This window comes from Chiloscyllium plagiosum, chromosome 9, assembly GCF_004010195.1.
Source record: "Chiloscyllium plagiosum isolate BGI_BamShark_2017 chromosome 9, ASM401019v2, whole genome shotgun sequence".
Taxonomy (NCBI): Eukaryota; Metazoa; Chordata; class Chondrichthyes; order Orectolobiformes; family Hemiscylliidae; genus Chiloscyllium; species Chiloscyllium plagiosum.
The window spans coordinates 57337999-57362609 of NC_057718.1; the positions used below are offsets into that span (position 1 = coordinate 57337999).

The 24611-nt window shown below is 39.8% G+C and overlaps 1 protein-coding gene across 1 annotated transcript in view; it reads right to left on the reverse strand.

Annotated features, from left to right (window-relative positions):
* The window catches only part of LOC122552884 (polyribonucleotide nucleotidyltransferase 1, mitochondrial), a 73720-nt gene that overhangs the window by 17722 nt on the left and 31387 nt on the right, over nt 1-24611 (reverse strand). The window contains exons 12-23 of the mRNA XM_043696024.1: nt 22154-22250; nt 17999-18101; nt 17019-17089; nt 15666-15702; nt 13906-13972; nt 13726-13815; nt 11779-11832; nt 11487-11596; nt 11330-11401; nt 6413-6476; nt 6244-6327; nt 3829-3912 (exon numbers count right to left, since the gene is read on the reverse strand). Coding sequence (XP_043551959.1) covers nt 3829-3912; nt 6244-6327; nt 6413-6476; nt 11330-11401; nt 11487-11596; nt 11779-11832; nt 13726-13815; nt 13906-13972; nt 15666-15702; nt 17019-17089; nt 17999-18101; nt 22154-22250 — 933 coding nt within the window. The remainder of the gene's footprint in view (nt 1-3828; nt 3913-6243; nt 6328-6412; nt 6477-11329; nt 11402-11486; nt 11597-11778; nt 11833-13725; nt 13816-13905; nt 13973-15665; nt 15703-17018; nt 17090-17998; nt 18102-22153; nt 22251-24611) is intronic.

The following is a 24611-nucleotide window of genomic DNA, read 5'->3' on the forward strand; positions in this document are numbered from 1 at the left end:
TGTAGGGAAATAGATGGTGACATCTTGAAAATGTCCATATGACAGAGGAGGAAGTGCTGGATGTCTTGAAATGGGTAAAGGTGGATAAATCCCCAGGACCTAATCAGGTGTACCAAAGAACTCTGTGGGAAGCTAGAGAAGTGATTGCTGGGCCGCTTGCTGAGATATTTGTATCATCGATCGCCACAGATGAGGTGCCGGAAGACTGGAGGTTGGCTAACATGGTGTCACTGTTTAAGAAGGGTGGTAAGGACAAGCCAGGGAACTATAGACCAGTGAGCCTGACGTCAGTGGTGGGCAAGTTGGTGGAGGGAATCCTGAGGGACAGGATGCACATGTATTTGGAAAGGCAAGGACTGATTCGGGATAGTCAACATGGCTGTGTGTGTGGGAAATCATGTCTCACAAACTTGATTGAGTTTTTTGAGGAAGTAACAAAGAGGAGTGAGGAGGGCAGAGTGGTAGATGTGATCTATGTGGACTTCAGTCAGGCGTTCGACATGGTTCCCCATGGGAGACTGATTACCAAGGTTAGATCTCATGGAATACAGGGAGAACTAGCCATTTGGATACAGAACTGGCTCAAAAGGTAGAAGACAGAGGGTGGTGGAGGGCTGTTTTTCAGACTGGAGGCCTGCGACAAGTGGAGTGCCACAAGGATCGGTGCTGGGTCCTCTACTTTTTGTCATTTACATAAATGATTTGGATGTGAGCAAAAGAGATACAGTTAGTAAGTTTGCAGATGATTTCAAAAGTGGAGGTGTAGTGGACAGCGAAGAGGGTTACCTCAGAATATAACAGGGTCTTGGTCAGATAGGCCAATGGGCTGAGAAGTGGCAGATGGAGTTTAAATTCAGATAAATGCGAGGTGCTGCATTTTGGGAAAGCAAATCTTAGCAGGACTTATACACGTAATGGTAAGGTCCTAGGGAATGTTGCTGAACAAAGAGACCTTGGAGTGCAGGTTCATAGCTCCTTGTAAGTAGAGTTCAGTTAGATAGGATGGTGAAGACGGTGTTTGGTATGCTTTCCTTTATTGGTCAGAATATTGAGTACAGGTGTTGAGAGGTCATGATGCGGCTGTACAGGACATTGGTTAGGCCACTGTTGGAATATTGTGTGCAATTCTGGTCTCCTTCCTATCAGAAAGATGTTGTGAAACTTGAAAGGGTTCAGAAAAAGATTTACAAAGATGTTGCCAAGGTTGGAGGATTTGAGCTATAGGGAGAGGCTGAACAGGGCTGTTTTCCCTGAAGCTTTGAGGCGGAGGGGTGACCTTATAGAGGTTTACAAAATTATGAGGGGCATGGATAGGGTAAATAGGCAAAGTCTTTTCCTTGGGTTCAGGGAGTCCAGAACTAGAGGGCATAGGTTTAGGGTGAGAGGGGAAAGATGTAAAAAGAGACATGCGGGGCAATTTTCTCACGCAGAGGGTGGTATGGAATGAGCTGCCAGAGGAAGTGGTGGAGGCTGGTACAATTACAGCATTTAAAAGGCATTTGGATGGATATATGAATAGGAAGGGTTTGGAGGGATATGGGCTGGGTGCTGGCAGGTGGGACTAGATTGGGTTGGGATATGTGGTCGGCATGGACCGAAGGGTCTGTTTCCATGCTGTACATCTCTATGACTCTATCTGCATAGAGAGAGAGATTTTGTGTTCCCCAGCTCCCACCTGCAGTGCCCTTATTTCAGGTCTTTTTGAATAGCCTCCGCCAGTGGCTCAATCACCAAGGTGAACAATAGCGACAAAAAGGGACATCCCGGTCGGCTGTCCCTCTCCAATTACTTGACTTAACCCCATTTGTAATAACCGCTGCCTTCGGGTTTTTATATAACTCTGCCACCCACCTAGCGAAAGCACCTCCAAGACCAAAACAATCTAAAACAGCAAAGAGACACGACCATTCCTCCTAATCAAAAGCCTTCTCAGCACCTAGGGAGACCACCAAACCTGGAATCGCCCTCTGTTGATATACACCATATTCAATACCTGCCTGATATTATTAGAGGAGCTGCGGCCCTTGATAAAACCAGTCTGGTCCTCTTTTACAATAGCGGGCAGCACATTATCAAAGGTGTTGGCTTTGAGACTGGAGAAAGTTTTAAAATCCACATTCAGCAATGAGATGGGCCAATACAATGCGCAATCTTCGGGATCTTTCCTTTTTATAAGGATGAGGGAGGTATTAGCCGCCCTAAGAGGGTGGAAGACAGTCCTGGCTATATGAATGATTATACATCCCCAGTAGCAGTTGAACCAACATGTGTACAAACTCCTTGTAAAATTAACTTGGGAATACATCTGGACCAGGTGTCTTACCACTCTGGAGCTGCCTTACCGCCTCCTGTACTTCCTGTACTGCTGGAGGTACATTGAAAAAGGAGGCTTGATCTGATTTATACTACGGATATCCAAATTTTCAAAAAAGATTCCATTACTGCATTTCCATTCTCATTCTCTCCAACTGGTATAACTCTGTATAGAACTCCCGAAATCTGGCATTGATCTTCCTCAGTTCACGAGTAACATTGCCATCCCTCTCCCTGACAACACAATGAACTGCGGGGCACTCTTCTTTCTAGCTAAGTAAGCCAAGTATCTATCTGGTTTATCCCCACATTCAAAGTCTTTTTGCTTTGCCACTCTTTGCCAATTGTGTGAGCACTGAGTTAACAGCAGCCCGGAGAGCCGTGACTTGCTGCAATTTAACCATGGTCTGGTGTAACATGTAGATTCGCCTGCCTTCAACCGGGCCTCAAGCATCCGCTGCTGCTTCCCCCTCCATCTCCTTCTCGTTGCAGAGTATGAAATAGTCACACCCCTTAAGAATGCTTTGGTGGTCTCCCAGAGCACTGACTGATTACTGGCTGTACACCGATTGACATCCCAAAAAAACCCTGAACTCCCTTCTGATAGACTGTACAAAGTTGTTGTGCTTCAACAGAAATGGATCCATGTGCTATTGCCGCAGGCCTACTCTACTACCTTTGGTCTTAACATCCAAATATACTGGCGCATGGTCCGAAATAGTTATATTCCTGAGTCTACAGGCTAACATCCAGTCCAAGCAAACCGACGGAACAAAAATCGATTCTAATGTGGCATTTGTGTGGGTTCGAGTAGAAGGTCACGTCCCTCCCATTCGGGTGGAGACACCTCCACACATCCACTAGCCCCAGCTACTTACACAAGTCCACCAAGTGCCTAGACTTTTTCTGTTTAAAAAATCTCTAAAGTTCCTCTTATTCTCAAGTCAATAGGAAGGGTTTGGAGCGATATGGGTCGGGTGCTGGCAGGTGGGACTAGATTGGGTTGGGATATCTGGTTGGATCGGCACGGTGGCACAGTGGTTAGCACTGCTGCCTCACAGCGCCTGAGACCCGGGTTCAATTCCCGCCTCAGGCGACTGACTGTGTGGAGTTTGCACGTTCTCCCCGTGTCTGCGTGGGTTTCCTCCGGGTGCTCCGGTTTCCTCCCACAGTCCAAAAGATGTGCAGGGTCAGGTGAATTGGCCACGCTAAATTGCCCGTAGTGTTAGGTAAGGGGTAAATGTAGGGGTATGGGTGGGTTTCGCTTCGGCGGGTCGGTGTGGACTTGTTGGGCCGAAGGGCCTGTTTCCACACTGTAAAGTAATCTAATCTAATCTGTAAAGTAATCTAATCTAATCTAATCGAAGGGTCTGTTTCCGTGCTATACATCTCTACGACTCTATGACTTCTCTGCCACCCTTCTAAATGCTTCCTCTAGGTTTGGTGTTACTGGAGTCATACCATTAGTATGTAAATGCTTTGGAACATTGTGCAAATGACGTAAATGATTTTTACCAGTTTCAGCCTGAAGTTTCCTTAGGTTGTAACCACCTGGACCAACAAATCTAGCTCTTTTAGACACTGGCACCACCACAGTTTCTGAAAAATATACATAAATGCATTTCCTGAATTGAATCCAATAAATAACATGCAAAAATCAGATGAAAACAAGTAGATGTTTCTTGGATTGAAAATAAAATCAACAAAACAATTTTGGAAGGAAACAAGTTATCTATTTTTAGATAATGACTGCCTTCACCAAGTCTAATAGCAAAGAAAGGATATAGAGTTTTAGCTGCATTCTGACCATCTTTCTCCATTTGAGCCTTTGTTAAAAGGTATAAAACCTACAAGTATTGATGTTCAGAGACACTTGGGTGCACTTCTAAAAGGAATTCAGAAAGTTAACATTTCACAGCGCTCTATTATTAAATTCACTGCCTTCACCAAATCTAAATCTAAACTGGGAGGGATCAATTCGTAGTCTTTCAGGGAATTAAGGAGATTAAAGTGTAGGTGGGAAATTGGAGTTGAAGCTCAAGATTAGTCATGATTGTACTGAATGATGGCGCTCATGAATCCTGTTCCTATTTCTTGTATTCAGCTATCTGCCTGTGATGCAGGTGATTGAAGGTGTAGTCTACACTGAAGCTGCCCATTATTGCGGAGAGCAGTACTGCTCTTTGCACAAAGCAGATGCATATGCCATACAGTACCATGGTAATGTTCGCATTGACATGCTTCATCAGGTTTAAACCTCTCTGGAGAAATTAGAGATAATTAAAAATATCAAAAGAATTAGAAATAAACTTATTAGTGTATAACACAACATTGGAATTATATATGCTTCAATATATTCAGAAACTGAAGTAATTGATGTGTAACTAACATCTGACTGTGCCTTTTTGCGCTTTTTAAAATTACAGATGGAAATGGGAAAGAACGGATTTAAAACCAATGTTTTAAATGATTGCTGCATTTTGGAAAACCAAGTAACCTGGCACTCATGCAAACAAGCGTTTGAATATGAAGTAACTGAAGTGGTTGCAGATGAATTAGAGCAGAGGGGTCCTGTGTACAGAGACAGAGAGGGGGTGTTTATTACGGGATTAGAGTTATGGTATTATATGCTAATAGTTTAGAAAGTTTGCAGATGACACCAAAATTGGAGGTGTAGTGGACAGTGAAGAAGGTTACCTCAAATTACAACGGGATCTTGATCAGATGGGCCAATGGGCTGAGAAGTGGCAGATGGAGTTTAATTTAGATAAACGTGAGGTGCTGCATTTTGGGAAAGCAAATCTTAGCAGGACTTATACACTTAATGGTAAGATCCTTGGGAGTGTTGCTGAATAAAGAAACCTTGGAGTGCAGGTTCATAGCTCCTTGAAAGTGGAGTCGCAGGTAGATGGTTAGTGAAGGTGGTGTTTGGTATGCTTTCCTTTATTGGTCAGAGTATGGAGTACAGAAGTTAGGAGGTCATGTTGCGGCTGTACAGGACGTTGGAATATTGCGTGCAATTCTAGTCTCCTTCCTATTGGAAACATGTTGTGAAACTTGAAAGGGTTCAGAAAAGATTTAGAAGGATGTTGCCAGGATTGGAGGATTTGAGCTATCAGAAGAGATTGAATAGGCTAGGGCTGTTTTCCCTGGAGCGTCAGGGGCTGAAAGATGATCTTCCAGAGGTTTATAAAATCATGAGGGGCATGGATAGGATAAATAGACAAAGTCTTTTCCCTGGGGTCAGGGAGTCCAGAACTAGAGGGCATAGGTTTAGGGTGAGAGGGGAAAGATATAAAAGAGACCTACGGGGCAACTTTTTCACGCAGACAGTGGTACGTGTATGGAATGAGCTGCCAGAGAAAGTGGTGGAAGCTAGTACAATTACAGCATTTAAAAGGCATTTGGATGGGTATATTAATAGGAAGGATTTGGAGGGATATGAGCCAGGTGCTGGCAGGTGGCACTAGATTGGGTTGGGATATCTGGTCGGCATGGACAAATTGGATCAAAGGGTCTGTTTCCATGCTGTATATCTCTATGACTCTATTAGCACTTGTGATAAATAGTAATCTTATTATGTACAGAAACCTGGCTTATGCTTTCTATCAATCTGGATCTGAAAATCAGGTGAATTCTCAGTGAGACATGATAAAAGTGAAAAAAAAACATGCATTTTAGATATCAGTGACTACGTGTTTTAGACTTCTGTTCAAAAGTTTAAGAATAATAAAGCATTCTTCGTGGAAGCATACTTTGACCACCAAAAAGGATTATTAAAAAATATTATAGTTAAATATAATTTTGTAGGTGAAGTAGTAATCTTTTAAAATTATACTGAAAAGAATTCTAGCACAGTTTCCAAACATACTTACAGATAATAAAGCAGCACACGTAATTCTGTACTGAAAGAGAGAGTTATAAACATACCTAGAACGGGTCCATTTTCTTTCCTTTTTTCTCTGGGTTTAGGAATTGCCTTATTCATTATGGTCAAAATCTCCTTCTTGGCAGCTAGTTTAAAAAAATACAACAGTATTATACCAATTCAAATGACAACTAAAACCAGAATTGTAATGAGAGATGGATTCAGATTTACCTGAAGCTTGCTGGATAGCTTCCATTATAATTTTCAATGGCAGCCCTGCTATTTTAATGTCTGCCTAAGAAAAAATAAATTATGTACATCAGTGCAATGTAACCGATTTTAATCAGTATATTTAATTTTACATTTTCTTTGCTTTACTCAAGGAAGAAACAACATTACTGCAAAAATAACATGATTAACTTGAAATATATATTTGAGAACAATTCATTCCTACTATACAATTACTGCTGAAACAATGATAACCTACAATAAATTACATATTTCTCACAGGGTGTGACAGAAGAAGTGATAATGTGCAAGACTAGGATTAAATTTATAAATTCACTCAATTTAAATCCTAAAACCGGTTTCCTGGAAACATGAAACTCAGCAACTCAATCCAGCACATGCAAATTCTATGTGCAATTTTTTGAGCATAATATTTTGCACATAACATAATTGAGGGCAAAAACAAATGAAATGCAAGTAATAAAATTAAATACACAAAAGTACAGACATCAGAAAGTTATGAAATTACTTTCTTTATACAAGTAAAGACAGCAATATAATGTACTACTGAGCTATTTCTATAAGGGTTAAAATAAATATTGGTATCATAAATGTCCTTCAATTCATTCAATCTGAACTTTCAGTAATATTGATAAAATGTCACCATAGGCTTGTTACAAAATTCCCTTATTGTATAAGGGAAACGTAGCAAAAGATGGAAATAGATGGGCAGCACGGTGGTTAACACTGCCGCCTCACAGCACGAGGGTCCCAGGTTCAATTCCAGCCTCTGGCGACTGTGAAAACTCCACACAGACATTCTCCCAGTGTCTGCGTGGGTTTCCTCCGGGTGCTCCGGTTTCCTCCCACAGTCCAAAGATGTGCAGATTAGGTGAATTGGCCATGCTGAATTGCCCATAGTGTTAAGTGCATTAGTTAGAGGGAGATGGGTCTGGGTGGGTTACTCCTTGGAGGGTCGGTGTGGACTGATTGGGCTGGAGGGCCTGTTTCCACACTGTAGGGAATCTAATCATGAAATATATTAATAAGACAGTAAAAGACTTCATGAGGATGCAGATAGATAAATGACAGCTTTGGTTCAGCAACAGAGTTGTCATCTTGGAACCAGAAGCCTGTACATGAGTTCTAGGATGATATTTCAATTCAGATCTGAGGAAGTATTTTGCTGCCGGACAAGATAGTATACTGATATCTCAAAGGCATATAAAATATTGCATGTCATTCTTTGAAAAGCAACAAGGATGTTTTCTTCAGTCACATAATTAATATTTATCCCTGAATCATAATCACTCCATACCCCTGGTGTTAAAGCTCATTGTTGTTGTGGTTCTGTTCGCCGAGCTAGGAATTTGTGTTGCAGACGTTTTGTCTCCTGTCTCGGTGACATCCTCAGTACTTGGGAGCCTCCTGTGAAGCGCTTCTGTGATGTTTCCTCTGGCATTTGTAGTGGTTTGTCTCTTATAAATGCCAGAGGAAACATCACAGAAGCGCTTCACAGGAGGCTCCCAAGCACTGAGGATGTCACCTAGACAGGGGACGAAACGTCTGCAACACAAATTCCCAGCTCGGTGAACAGAACCACAATGAGCACCCGAGCTACAAATCTTCTCACAAACTTTGAAGACCTATGGACAAGAGACGCTAAGACAAGCCAGGAAATGGGAATCCTGTGCCAACCGCCTAAGCGCCACATACGAACAACTTCGGTTCCTGCACGAATGCAGAAAGAATCGAATCCTTCCACCATGTGTCAGATACAGACCACCAGTCAGCAACCCACAAGCCAGAGAGACAGCCAGACACAACAGGTTCAGGATGACCCAGGTAATGATTACAAACGCACACACCAGACTACACAAATACAGACAAGAAATTGCGCGCCAAAAGTCGTTAATTTCAAAAACCACAAATCAATCAAGAATGGACCCGGGCCATAGAACAGGCTGTCACCATAGGACAGACCAGGACCACACACTGGAAAAAAACGGCACTAAAAGAAAAAAATGGCCAAACTAACACACAACAGAGAGGACACCACAACTCATACCTGGGTTAGAAACCTCTCCCACAGACAGCTCACAGACACAGAAGGAACAATACTGGCCAAGGGACTCAACTATAACCACAGGGATGCCAAGACAGCAGACTTCCAAGCAGCACTAGAATGCACACTCAAACAATGGACTGACAGAAGAGACACAACAAATAGTGAGACAAAGTATCGTACCCCTGATAACAAGGAAAAGACAAACACAATCTCAATACCAAGGAGAGGGAAGCACTAAAAACACTAAGAAATAAGAACATAATCATACTACCAGCAAAGGCAGAATGACGGTCATCCTGGACAAAGCAGAGTACATCGAGAAAGCACAACAACTACTTGAAGATACCAACACCTACCAAAAGAGAGAGTTTGACCCCACCCCACAGCTCACCAATAGGATAAACAACACACTGAGGAACCTGCAAAAAAAAAACGGACAGAAAACCAGGTTTGACCTACAGAGAATGAAACCTGAAAGCAACACCACCCCCAGATTCTATGGACTACCTAAAGTGAACAAACCAGACATCCCACTCAGACCCATCGTATCGCTACCAGGGACATCATCACACAAACTTGCTAAAGACCTATAACAGAAACTGAAACACCTGATCAGCGGATCCAGACACTCTATACAGACAACACTGGAATTCTTGGACATCAGAAATATACATTAGACAAGGAAGAAACTATGGTCTCATTCGATGTAACGGCACTGTTCACCTCTATCGACAAAACCCTAGCCAGAGAAACAATAGCCAACCTGCTGGACGTACAGAACAGACAAGACGGGGAACCTATCAACAAAGCCTGCATACTCAAACTACTGGACCTGTGCCTCACAACACACTTTACATTCAACAACCAAATATATGAACAAATCAACGGCACACCCATGGGCTCACCCATCTCTGGACTCATAGCAGAAGCTGTAATGCAAAGATTAGAACAAACAGTCTTACCGCAAATTCAACCCAAACTCTGGGTCAGATATATAGATGATACCTTTGTAATAATTAAAAACACAAATAGAAAACACACACCGGATCATCAAGCCACACTCACAGGAATCCGATTCACTAGAGAAGAAGAAAAGGACAACCAACTCCCATTCCTAGACGTGATGGTACAGAGAACACCGAACGGAGAATTCACCACAAAGGTATACAGGAAAGCCACACACACACACACAGACCAAGTCCTGAACAACAAACCACTATAAATGTCAGAGGAAACATCACAGAAGTGCTTCACAGGAGGCTCCCAAGCACTGAGGATGTCACCTAGACAGGGGACAAAACGTCTGCAACACAAATTCCCAGCTCGACGAACAGAATCACAACGAGCACCTGAGCTACAAATCTTCTCACAAACTTTGAAGCTCATTGTTGTTTGTGGGACTACATTTTTAGCACATTAGCTGCTGTTTTTCCCCACATTGCAACAATGGCTATCCAAAGTTAAAAAAATCAGACAACACTAGGTTATAGTCCAACAGGTTTAATTGGAAGCACTAGGTTTTGGAGCACCACTCCTTCATCAGGTGGTTGTGGAGTACACAATTGTAAGGCACAGAATTTATAGCAAAGATTTACAGTGTGATGCAACTGAAATTATTGAACTCCAAATCATGACTACATTGGCTATGGTAGCTTCGGGGTAATTTGTGAAAACTGCAAAAATTCTTAATTCTTTCCTGTGCTTAACTTAATGTGCAAAACTTTGATGGAACGTACGCTGAGAGAAAAGATATTTTGAGAGAGCATGCAGTGAAAATATGCTGAAAAGTGTTGAAAAATTGGGGTAGCATTTATTGGAGAGTCTATGAGACGCCAGTATCACATTCTTCAGGGAAGGTCCACTGAATTAAGTGCCACTTTACTAGACAGTGGTGGAGTTTCTCTGGGAGCAAGGATCTGGGGCAGACAATCCACTTAAGAAATGCACTTAACTAATAAGCCATTGAATGCGTGGGAAGACAGTGACTTCTACAGGTACAATGCCCATCTGAGGACTGGTATTATTGCTGGATCCTGAGTATGGTGACGTTTGGAGAGGTATGATGGAGGGAAGAAAAATATGATGTCTCTCAGCAAATCACTCTTTCTGATGCTGGGTCCACTGATTAAGTACTGAATATTTTTGGAGGGGGGATTCCCTGCTCTCAACCTCCTCTAAAATCTAGTAAACAACCTTACAAGAGATTGCCAATTGTACTCCCCAGACAGTAAACCCTCCATTGTAACAGATGCAGAGCGGGAAGGCATTAATACATACAGAATGCATAGTATAGTTAAGTTGCTATAAAGAAAAACGTTTAAAATTTATATTAGAAACACTGAGCCCAAGAACTTGGAATACAAGTAAAAGCAAAATACAATGAATGCTGGATCTGTGAAATAAAAATATAAAATGTTGGAGAAACTTAGTAGGCCTGGCAACATCTGTATAAAGAAAAACAAAGTTAAATGTTTCAAGTCCAATGGCTTGACTTCAAAGATGATTTATTTTAGATGTGGCCAGGCTTGCTCAGCTTCTCCAGCATTACATGTATTTCAATAAAATAGAAAATGTTTTGATCACAGCTAAATCACTGTTCAATTTTGAGTATCTTACAGAAATGACATTGGAGCTATAGAAAGCATACAATGTAGATTAACAAACATTATGTCAACAAAAAGAAACTAAGACCTGAGATCTGAGAAATTTAAATGATTTGCTTTGAAGTAGAGAAACTAAAATAAAAATTAGACATTTTCAAAATTCGGAGCTTTGATAGAGCAGATAGGTTAAAACATTCTTCGACACGGAGCAATCTATTTAATGAATAATGGAACAATTGTTTCATTTACCTGTAAAGCTGTTATTCCTTTGCTTGTACCTGCCATCTTAAAGTCCATATCTCCATTATAATCCTCAATACCCTGCAAGAGTAAACAGAATTACTTGTATCTAAGCACATTCAAAAATCCAAGTCAATGTGGCAACAGTTCTTGGTCAAAAACACACCAAAATGTCAGTCAGGAGACGGTAATCTTCGATTTCAGCAGGCTTTTCTGGATTTTTCTTTGTAATGAGGCCAACAGCTACACCGGCCACAGGAGCAGAGATTGGAACACCTGATGGATATATAAAACACCACAAATAAAAATGTAAACTCTACTATAGTGGAAAACAAATGCTTTAAATCTCTAGTCTTTTGTATAATCTAGCTGCATTTACTGAAAACATTTCCAATGCTTTCTTACATATATTTTGAATTAAAAAGATACTGGTGAAAGGACACATGATAAGAACTTACCTGCATCCATCAAAGCCATAGTTCCTGCACAAACAGATGCCATAGAAGATGAACCTGTAAGTTAAAAATGAATAGAGAGTGATAAATTGCTATGAGACCAGAACATTGGACTTCCAATTTCAACTACAAACACCACAACCCTAAAAGGGTAATGTACTATGTATATTGAAAACCTGAAATAAATACAGAAAATGCTTGAAACATTCTCTCTGGAGTGTTAGTCGAGACAGAAGGCATCAACATTTCAAGTGAATAATCTTACAACAGAACTGTCAGCACTTATATAACAATTTTTAAAAGTACATATCGATATTTAAAAAGTTAATTTGTCATAGTCCAACCGATCCCCAGAACTGATCTTATCTGAAACAGCTGACTGGTGATGGTTTAATTGGAGGGTCACCATACCTCAGGCAAGGGTCAAGACTGAGGAAGAGACTCCCTCATGGCAACCTTGTTGGTGTGGAAATTGAACCCACACTGTTATATCATTTTGCATCACAAACCAGCTGTCCAGTCAAATGAGCTGACACTCTTATTTATATTTACAGACTGAGAAAAACAGGAAATAAGAAACAGCTTGGATACTTTCTAGGCAGAAAGGGGCTTTAATTACATAATTTCAAGAAAAATAATGTCAATAATTTAAAAAAATGTAGTCGACTTACTGTATACAGAAAAGCAAAATACTTCTGAGAAAAAGACAGACAAGCTTTTAGAGACACAAGAGATGGGTTTATGACTCTAATGGTGGAAAACTTGGTTTTGGAAAAGACTAAGGGAACTTCTGTGCTGACGGTTGCCAAGCAACCTTTTCTGGACTTAAATTCTGTTTTCGCAGACCTAAATGGTCAGTAAGGACCATTAATCTTGTGAACATTCAATCACAAGATTAAAGTTGCTTGCTCTCCTTCTCTCAGCAAAAGTTCTTGGAAATCTGATAAAGTTCTCAAATGTCAATACAAGCCCTGAAAAGCTGAATTATGACCACTTGCCAAAAACACAGATCCAGCTTGACTTTAAACTCAAGTGAAGCTCTTCCAATGGTCTATGGATGTCAGGAATTCAACTTCATTGACAGCAAACTCCACAGATTGTGAGTAATCATCAAATGCTTCAGACTCAACAGTGGTGCTTTCCCTTTTGCTTTTTTAAAAACAAAATCTCTGCAGATTTGTGTTGTCTTTAGCATCACGTATGTTTGTTTTTGGATTCAAAGCAACACTCTAAATCTGGATTACAGCTTACTTGTATATCAGTTTTTCCACTTGTTTTTAGAAATGGGTTTCAGTTTATAATGAACTAAATTTGAGTTTCCTACTAAAACATGATGAAAGTTTATTTTCTTCTGATTTTGATATGTTGGTTTTGGACTGGGGTGTACAAAGGTAAAAGTCACACAACACCTGGTTATAGTCCAACGGATTTATTTGGAAGCACTAGCTTTCGGAGTGCCGCTCCTTCATCAGGTGGTTGTGGAGTATAAGATCGTAAGACACAGAATTTATAGCAAAAGTTTACAGTGATGTAACTGAAATTCTATGTTGAAAAAGACCTGGATTATTTGTTAAATCTCTCATCTGTTAGAATGACCATGTTGGTTTCAGTTCTTGCATATGTAAATCACAAAACCTTTAAAGTTACATTCTCAAGTGAACTTTAACAATTGGAGTCATGTCAGCCCAGATTAATGCATTGTAGGTGTGAGGTGCCCTGTGTGAGACTGTGTCACAATGGTCAGACTGATTCTAAACTTTAAAAAAAAAACGGATTTACAGAATCTTACATAGATTCATGCAATTTTTGAGCAAGGTCAAATGTAATTCTGCAAGTACAAATTCACCCCACAAACTTGTATGTTTAAGTGTAGGATAATTAAATAAAAAGATTTAAAATAAACAGATGTGCTGTTGTTTGAATTTATAGTCAATCCATTTAATAACTTACCATTAGATTCTAATACTTCTGCAGTTACTCTTATTGTAAATGGAAATTCTTTAGGAACCACAGGTTTCAATGCTTTTTCTGCAAGAGCACCTAAATTGATATAATTTTAAGAGACAGAAATAAACATTTTGATAAATGGCATGAAGTTTAAGAATTAAACTTAATTTGTGTCCTCCTCACCATGGCCTAGTTCCCTCCTATTTTGACCAACTATTTTTCCGATTTCATTTGTTGCATATGGCGGGAACTGAAATAACAAATATGACGCCATTAGACAAAACAGGACAAAAAGTTTGACTTTTTTCTTTTTATTGTAAAACAGAGTTGTGTTCAAAACAAATATATCAAACATAAACATCAGGAAATCTTCCTTGCTCCTGAACTTATTTAGTGGAGGTGGCAAATGTCTCATTGCCAGTTAGAGAATGGATGATAATCCTCATTGTCTCTTTACAGGAAGTCCTGTCCATGTAAGTGTCAAATTGGCAAGGATCAAGAGCTCCAGTCAAGCTTGCCAAGTGTGGCAGAGGCTGGCTACTTTTTATGGTTGTACCATCAAAGAGGTGGTGGTGGCTGCTGCTAGCACTCCACTCAAGGATCAATAAATGGATGACAGGAAAGTTTGGTTGTGATCAAGGTGGTCAGCAGCAGGGTGGTTTTCAGCAAGTCACTGTCCCCAATTTCCTGATGTTGGAACCTATGCTAAGGCAATCAAGTGCTTTAAATGAGGAAGACCTCTGAAAGCTCACAAACAACAATAAGGCAGTTTACTTTTCCAGTTTTTTATGTGGCTGATCCTCCGCTCACACTGAGTAAGTATCAGTTGCATTTGGATGAGACTTTACAGCAGTCATTAGTTACTCACTTAAGGACCTCAGTTGCCTTGGACTTTGACACCACAGACTCGCTTGGATCAGTACAGATGTCATTGGATAGAGACAAACGTGGGAAGGTAGAGATTCTGACAGTGAATTTGGTGGTTGGAATTCATAAACAATAATCAGGTAAGTGACAGATAATGTTGGTGATTTTGATTCGGTATATAGATTGGGGATAATTCTTTGAATAATGCCATACGATCCCTGACATTAGTCCAAGAATGAAAATAGGATCTCAATTTAACATCCTATTTGAAAGATGCTTCTTCAACACTTGAGAGAGGTCTGAATTATGTGTTAGATTTTATCGGATGAGGCAGAAACATAATCCTCTGAGTACTATCAATAAATCAAGACTGAAAAGTGATAGGCAACTTTGGTCGACAGGAAGAAAAAGTTGTGAAACTACAAACAACTGTCAAATATTTGAAATTCTGACTTCACTAGTTCATTTTTCAATGAATGACTGCTGCTCATATAAAATGTCATTTTGAAACACAGATTTGTAAGCTGTGAAATATTTTTATTCAAAGAAACACTTATTTCAGAGATTGGGTACAGAATGGTGCCACAAAGTCATTCAGTTAGTTTCGATCAGGAAATGCAGAAATGAGAGATCATTGGCCTGAAACGTTAACTGTCTCTCTAGAGACGCTGTCTGACCCATTGAGAGTGTACAGCACTTTGTTTTGATTAAAGTAGACATTAGATTTTCAAAACCAATGTCTCCTTGTTACCCAGTAAGATCATTTGGAAGATGCATCTCTATGTAAAATCTTTTGCTAAGAGGTCTGATGAGAAAATGATGTGGACATAACTGAGTAAACTCCAAGTAGAAACATATTTACAGTACGAACTTGCCATCAATAGGAAATTAATAGGAAAGAATTATGCAAACAAAGAACAGAACATAAATCTATAATTATGGCTCACGTTACAAATATTTTATTTTGATTCAACAAAATTAAGTGTGTCAGTATGTCACATCTGAAAGCTCAAAATGTATGATTGAAACAAATCAAAACCATCACTGTAATCGTGATACAGAAAAATATTACTTACTTCATAGTGTAGCATAAAATTTTTTTCCTTCACTCCACTGTATAAATAAAATTTATAACATTAGTTTGGGGCAGAGCATAACATATAGCACGAAGTGAAATATCACCTGATCTGAAAAGGGCACAATTTTTCTAATAGGCTTCAGGACATAACTATCATAGGCAAATAATATTGAGAACCTGTATTGCGTGGGAACAAACTCCTGCCGTGATTTTCCACAAATTGGCCAATTACTGGTCAGACAGTGGACCTGTTGTTCAATTACGAATGATGGATAAACTCTTGAAGGTGGAGAAGCAATGGGAGGCCCTCCAGCACCAAAGGAGCAGAAAGTCAAGGTGGAGGCACTACTCCTTTAATTTCAACTTTAGAAAGATAGCCTCAGTAGCTGGGCTTCCAGTATAAAGCCAGGTAGGCAGGAAGAGGATCCACATTTGCTTGCCCTGGTCTTTCTGGTATCTTGCTGAAATCTCAAGTGACCTGGTAATCCATAAGAAAATTCCAGTTGGCCTTCAACTTTAATGAGGTCAACGTGCCGGTTGCAGGCAGATAAACCTTATTATATGTCTCTCTTAATAACCATACCCCAATTCTGGGAAAATGGCCTAAGGATTGGTATACAGTCGATAAACCAGCACACCGACTTGTCGTAGAAATGTTTATACCCATCTCCCTTTGTGCCTGCCCTCATTAACAAAGTAAATATCCGGCTGAGACAGCTGTGAGAAAGAGGAGCTTTATTTCAGCAATGAATGATACCAGTGGAATAAGCTGCAGTCAAACAAGGGCTAGTGGGAGGCATAAATAGGAATTCCAACCAATAGAGTGAAGGAAAGGTTCATTTCAGAAATAACAGAAACTAAAGATAAGAAAGAGAGGGGAGCAAAGGGTAGTGAACAAATATGGCAAAAATAATACAAAGGAAATACTTAAAATGTCATTACAACGTACTAATCAATTGATACGACATTTCAATATTGGTGGTCCGTGATCTAATCCTGGTCTGAAAGGCCTTTCCTAAATTTGATGCTTAAACTTAAAGCAACAGATTTTGAAAATCACTGGGGGAGTGTGGCAAAGGAAGATGTACAAAGGAAAAGGCAACATTGTTTTACCTTTCACTCAATCTATTTGCAAAGACTGTTTAAAAAAGTAAAAAAAATTACAATCCTGCCCTGCTATCTCCATCAAAAATGTTTCAGTGAATGTTTTATTTCGTACCTGGCTAAAATGTTTGTAATCTCTGAAGCTAACATTATATCACTGTATATTTTATAAATATATAGATGCAATGCAATTGGTTTTCAGAAATTAGGAAAGCAAAACAAATAAAGATGCAATTGCAAGACTTACCTTATAAGAGTGGTGATAAGATCTGTTTTTATACTTGATTCTATTGAATCAAAGGCTACTGTACAAAGAACCTAGAAAGAAAAGGTAAGTCATCAAGATTATGTTTGCAGTTCCTCAAATAAGAACTTGGAAGAAAAAAAATTCAGTTTCTTCTTTTCTCCCATCTCATGTTCTTCATTCCTATCCTGAAGTTCTCATTGGGATACAGGGTTCAAGACGTGCTTTTGTTCTCTGCTAACTCACCAAAGGTAGCTTCATGTGAAAGCTTTGGCAGTTTAGTCCAGCGTTTTTATCTGAGAATGAGTCAAAGTCAATCCTGATACAATTATTTCCCCCCATGCATATCTGACTATGCATATGAACAGCAGGAATGGTTGAATAGCCATTAAAAGTATTATCTCAGGCTGACTATTCACCCAACATTTGGAGTTAATTTCAATAGGACTAATTCTCCAGTGGCCTCGTTGTTATCAGAACAAGTTGTGGAATTAACCGAGATGCCTGATAGTCTTTGTGGTTTAACCAATCTAGATGAGCTCACTGACCCATCATAGTTCAAAGATGTCATGAATAAAAAGTCAATTTTCTACTTAAAATTAGATTGCTTGCACTAATTAGCCATGATATTGATTTGGGTAAATTATTAAGGCAACAAACCATTGGCAAAATGTTAATAAGTCTATTTTGTAACATTGCAGTTTGAACAGTAAGTATGATCTAATTCTATATATGGTTTACGCTCAATAATTCATAACTTTGACATCAAAAAATGCAACTTGTACGCAAATTCAAAAGGAACACATAATGTAGCAATGTAGAAATATAGTGTTCAAAAAAATTCAAATTTCGGGTCACATCATGTAAAGTATTCTGAGGAAGAGTAGACCACATTAAAGCAAATCTTGAATAGTTGGCATGCACATATTATTGAATCTGAAATTTTATCCTTGAGAAAATTCAAGTTAATTTAAATTTGTTACCTGTGTCTGTCCCCTTTGAAATAGTGCAGAACCATGAAGAGGTTTATACATGTCGACTTCACAATTAATGTTTCTAAGAGATCTCAAATCTCTACCATCACATCTGTAATGTAAGATGCTAAACTTTTAGAGATTTAAACAATATTTCAAGATCAAAACAAATTTATTTTCTAAGGCCATTATAAATCAGTTATTTATATATTTGTCATTATACTCAATAACATACAATTATTACAATATTTGAAGAACCGAGTAGAGAAAATTCCCAGCTCCACAAACTCAGCGTGTAAGAAAGTGCCCTGGGCAGTCAGAGGTTTGTCCCTGAAGTGAGGTGGTTGGAGGCTGGGGCTTGTTATTACTAGGAGGTGTGTCCAGTGCTCCTAAAACTAACTGCAAAAGAGACAGTCACTGCGAGGCACAGTGACTGTGCACCATGCGAGGAATGTAGGAAAGACTCATCTCAGTGCTCTAGCCCTTATCACTCACATCCCTCACCCACACACTATCTGTGCACCATCTGTGGCCAACCATGCTGTCTGTTAACCACAACCTAGTCCCATGGCTTCACATATCCTCCATTCCAATCAATTCCCCACCATCTCCCTTTGCCTTCACATCCCCCCCCCATGCCATCTCAACCTGTATCCACCACGGGCAGATCTCAAGGTTTGTATTAAAATGTAATAAGAAGGTTCGAGCATCTAATTAATAGTTCACTATGTTAAAACAAAAACACACATTAATAATACCAACTCATGATATTTAACTTGCTTCATCTATAGAAACAAGCAGCTGTATTCATAGCCATGTGTTATTAAGTATCTGGAGCTGTCAATCAAACTATGAATGGGTGGGAGTGAGTTGGGGGCGGGGGGGCACAGAAAGAGATGTTCAACTCCCACCTGCTGCAGGAAATTTATATAACAATACCTCTGAACAGATTAATTATAAGATACTGACTTACCTTACTAAACATGTCTGCAACCTTCACATCTTCTCCTTATTAGGTCTAAAGTACACAATTTAGGTTTTGAGCATCCCACTGGCAGAAATTTAGATCTGACTGAAGGCATTCAATATGGGAAGCTATCTACCTCCAAATTACAACCTACCCCTAACAAAAAGCAATGGGTGTTGTTTTCAGAGATGGGACATTTGGATTCATGTACTAAGTGCTATTTTGGCTAAGCCAGGGACCCTCTTCACTCTTAGAAAAATTTAGGTCTTAGGTTCAGAGAATTACTTTGACGTCTGACATGATAAAAAACACACTTTTTCGATAAATTTAAAACTTTATGCCAATAACCCAAATGGTTAACCAACCTTTTCAATGAAAGCAATTTTAAGAAACTGGGTGTGGCATTTAAACTATGGAATGTGGGACAAAATTCGGTTCAGGTAAAACCATTATGTACGGTCTTGTGTTACAAATTCTTTCTTCCAAATACATTTTTGTTCCGAGCCCTACCTTTATCAGGATCAGACAGACTGAGTAATATCAAAAACAGGATCTCACATTGTGGTGAGAAGCCACAAGCTTTGAGTGTTAACTTACTCAAAACCAACTAAGTTAACAGATTTTAAATCTAACTTTCAGTAAATCTAACAGCATTTTCAATGAATGAGTCCAGAATCACAAAAATATATTTAGCATTAATCAAACAAACCACAAGAGAAAAATGGGCTATGTACTATTTCACCAGATTAACACAATTTTCATTATAAGTGACATGTGTAATAAACTTCATAATGGGGTCAGTAGAACTCAATGGTACCACGTTAATATTGAAGTAGATTTATAAAATATCTTGCATTGCTAGTATCACACAAACTGTAAAATCATTTTCAAGTCATTGCAATACCTATAAACTGAAATATGTCATACCTTAACTAGTGCAGATACTTTGGTTCCTTTAAAGGGAACATTCTGCAAGTTTAAGTTTCAGGAAGCTCCAAATTTATGCTACAGTTGGCTTCGTGAGTGGAGATCATGCCTCACAAATTTGTTAAGAGTTCTTTGAGGGAGTGAGCAGGAAGGTTGATGAGGGCAGGGTAGTAGACTTAGTCAGTGTGGATTTCAATAAGGCCAGTAATTTCCACATGGTAGGCTGCCTAGAAGGTTAGATCACATGGAATCCAGGGCAAGCTGACAAATTAATTAGAAAATTGGCTTGATGGTAGGAAGCAGAATACTTGTCAAACTGGAGGCCTGTGACTGGTCGAATGCCTCAGGGATCAGTGCTGGGCCCATTACTCTTTGTTATCTTTATCAGGGATTTGGATGAGAATGTACAAGGCATGATTAATAAGTTTGCTGATGACACTAAAATAGGAGGTAGGTTATCAGAAATTGCACAGGATTTTGATTAGCTGGGAAAGTGAACTGAAAAATAGCAAATGAAGTTTAATAAGTGTGAGGTCTTGCACTTTGGAAAGTCAAATCAAGGTCAGAGTTTCATGGCAAATGGTAGGGCCTTAAGGAGTGTAGTGGAACACAGGAATTTTGGAATTCTGGTTCACAGTTCTCTAAACGTGGAGTCACAGATAGATAGGGCAGAGATAGTGGCTTTTGGCACACTGGCTTTCATCAGTCAGGGCAATGATTCTGGAAGGTGGGAAGTTATAGAACATAGAAAAGTGCAGCACAGAACAGGCCCTTTGGCCCACGATGTTGTGCCGAGATTTAATCCTAATGTAAAATATAGTAACTTAACCGACACACCCCTCAACTCACTGCTATCCATGTGCATGTCCAGCAGTTGCTTAAATGTCCCCAATGACTTTGCTTTCACCACCGCAGCTGGCAACACGTTCCATGCATTCACAACTCTCTACGTAAAAAACCTACCTCTGATGTCTCCTTTATACCTTCCTCCTAATATCTTCAAACTATGACTTCTCGTACCAGTCAATCCTGCCCTGGGGAAAACGTCTCTGGCTATTGACTCTATCTATTCCTCTCATTATTTTGTACATCTCGATCAGGTCTTCTCTCTTCCTCCTTCTCTCCAGAGAGAGAAGTCTGAGCTTATTCAACCTTTCCTCATAAAGCAAGCCCTCCAGTCCAGGCAGTATCCTGGTAAACCTTCTTTACACCCTCTCCAAAGCCTCTGTATCTTTCCTATAATAGGGCGACCAGAACCGGATACAATATTCCAAGTGTGGTCTCACCAGGGACTTGTAGAGCTGCAGCAAAACCTCGCAGCTCTTAAACTCGATCATCCAGTTAATGAAAGCCAAAGCACCATATGCTTTTTTAACAACCCTATCTACTTTGGTGGCAACTTTGAGGGATCTATGTACTTGCACACCCAGATCCCTCTGTTCCTCCACACTGCCAAGAATCCCGTCTTTAATCCTATATTTAGCATTTGAGTTCGACCTTCCAAAATGCATCACTTCGCATTTATCCAGGTTGAACTCCATCTGCCATTTCTCAGCCCAGCTCTGCATCCTGTCTATGTCCATATCTTGCAGTTGCATAGAATGTTAATGAAGCTGCACTTGGAGTATTGTGTTCAGTTTTGTTCACCTTACTAAAAGGAGGATGTTATTAAACTAGAAAGACTGCAGAAGAAACTTACAATGATTCAATGGTCTGAGTTATAGGGAGAGGTTGGACAAGCTTGGACGTTTTTCTTCAGAGCGTACGTGGCTGAGGGGGGGACCTTATAGAAGTGCATACGATCATGACAGGCATGGACAGGTCTTTTTCCCCAAGGTTGGGAATTTGAGGACTAAAGAGCATCAGTTTAAGGTTAATGGGGAAAGAATAAAAGGGAACTGGACAGGCATCTTCTTTACATACAGGGTGGCATGCTTATGGAATGAACTGCCAGTGGAAGGTGGTTGAGGTGCATACATTAATAACATTTTAAAGGCATTTGGATAAATACATGGATAGGAAAGGATGAGAAAGAAATGGGCCAAGTTCAGGGAAATGAGGTTAGCATGGACCAGTTTGGGTCTGTGCTATAGGACTCTATAACTCTACAATCTGGGCAAGTGAACCATCCTTTTGTTTAAATAACCTTTGAGAAAAAAAAACTAATGCAGGAATACAACATTATAACTTCCGTAAGAAACTGTCCTTTTGAACATTTTAAGGTTCAGTAAAAAGCCAACAATCGAAACCAAAATGAAGAAATTTCTTACCTTACATATTCATTCATAATAATATTTCTAAAAACATCTTTAGAAACTACATTAAATGCTTCCATTATTTCAAATGGCTCTGCCTCAGAAAATTTATCTAGAAGTGAAAATTAAACAAAGTATTATTTTTTCAAATAAAAGGGTCACATTATACATCAATTTAAGATGGACACTATTTAAGAAAGGCTAAAGAGGAAAATCAGAATTACAGACCAATTAGCTTAACATCTGTGGTGGGGAAACTGCTAGAGTCTATAGTCCAAGATGGGGTAACTGAACACCATGAAAAATTTCAGGTTATCAGGGAGAGCAAGCATGGAATCATGACTAGTAGGGTCATGCCTGAAAAACCTCATTGAATCTTTTGGAGGTGACTAAGATAGTGGACAGGAAAATATCTATGGATGTTGTTTATATGCACTTCCAAAAGGCATTTGATACAAGTTCCACACATGAGACTGTGAACTAAGGTAGAGTCAAAGAGTGCGATGCTGAACCCAAGGGGGCTGAAATAAATGGGAGGGACGTGGGGGGGGGTGAGGAAGGAGGTAAGTGGGAATGCGATAGGTAGATGAAGGTGGTGTGGGTTGATGGTGATAGATCAGAGCAGAGGGTGGAGCGGATAGGTGGGAAGGAAGATGGACAGGTAGGACAGTTCAAGAGGGTGGTGCTGAGTTGGAGGGTTGTATCTGGGATAAGGTGGAAGTGGGGAAATGGAGAAACTGGTGAAATCAACATTGATCCCATGTGGTTTGAGGGTCCCAAGGCAGAATATGAGGGCATTCTTCCTCCAGGTTAACTAAAAGGTAGAAGCCCACAGAATTGAGGGCAAGTTACAGACATGGCTGGGAAATTGGTTGAGTGGCAGGTGATATAAAGGAGGGATCAGGGGTAGGTAGTGAGGATTGGAGTGGTGCTGGGAAAGCACAGCAGGTCAGGCAGCATCAGAGGAGCAGGAAAACTGGTGTTTCAGGCAAAAGCCCTGCAGCAGGAATGAGGTAATTCCCGATGAAGGGCTTTTGCACGAAACATTGATTTTCCTGCTCCTCGAATGCTGCCTGACCTGCTATGCTTTTCCAGCACCACTCTAATCTAGACTCTAATTTCCAGCAACTGCAGTATTCACTTTCGCCATAAGGGGTAGGTACTCAATTTGGCAGGATGTGACCAGTGATGCCCCACAAGATCAGTGTTAAGACCTCAATTTCACATTATTTATTAAAGATTTGGATAAATGTGTCCGGTGTCCAAATTTGCTGATGACACAAAGTTAGGCAGCATTGTCAACAGTGTAGCAGATAGCATAAAATTACAAAGGCTTATTGATAGACGAAGGAATGGGCAGAACTATGGCAGCTGGAGTTCAATGTTAGCCAGAGTGAGGTAATCCATTTTGAACTGTAAAAAGATTGATCAGGGTACTTTCTAGATGGCATGAAGTTAAATACAGTGAATATCCAAAGAATCTTGGGGGTTCATGTGCATAGATCTTTAAAATGTCACAAACAGGTATAGAAAATAATCAAGAGAATGCTGACCATTACTTCTTGAGGACTGGATACAAAGATGCAAAAATTATGCTGCAGCAATATAAAATCTTGGTTAGACTCTACAGATCTGGGAACCGCACATTAAGTATACAGGCTTTGGACAAGTACAACATAGGTTTACAAGAATGATACCTGAAGTTCAGTGGTTAAGAGGAGAGATAACACAAATTAGGCCTGTTTTCTGTTGAATTTAGAAAGTCAAGCGGTGATCTGATTGAAGTCTTCAATATATTAACAGGAAAAGACAGTAGATAAATATATACTATTTCCACTAGTTGGGGATTCTAGAACAGGGGGTCACAGTCTGAGAATTGGAGCCAAACCATTCAGGCGAGATGTAAGGAAGCACTTCTACATACAAAGCATAGTAAATATTTGGAATGCTCTTCCACAAATGGAAATGGACACTTGGATCAGTTGTTAATTTTAAATATAAGATACTAATTTCCTTTTTAAAGGAATATTAATGCAACATTCCATCGGGTTAACATAACAAAGCAAGGCCATCCAAGGTCTCATATTATGGTGGATCCCATGCCACAGATGTGTGTCAGCCAAGGGAAATTGCAGGTGATCCTCCTTCCGGATGTTAATCTCTTGATTAGGCACTGAGGGCTTTTGATTGAGGATTCCTCCTTATCCACCCCCCCCTCCTGGGCATGGTAAACTATCTTTGGATTAATATCCTGTGGTACAATAAAGCCGTTAAGTGACTATTAGTTGCCTACTTAAGGGCTTTAATTACAAGTGGGGTAAGAAGGACATCCACAAGCAATCTGTCTTGGATTTATTCAGGGTGGAGGCTGCTAGGAAGCAACAATGGGGTCCCTACTGCCACAAAGTACATCACAGTGCAGAGCAATAAATTCTGCCATGCCAAGCTACTTCACTTTGTAGAACCAATAGAC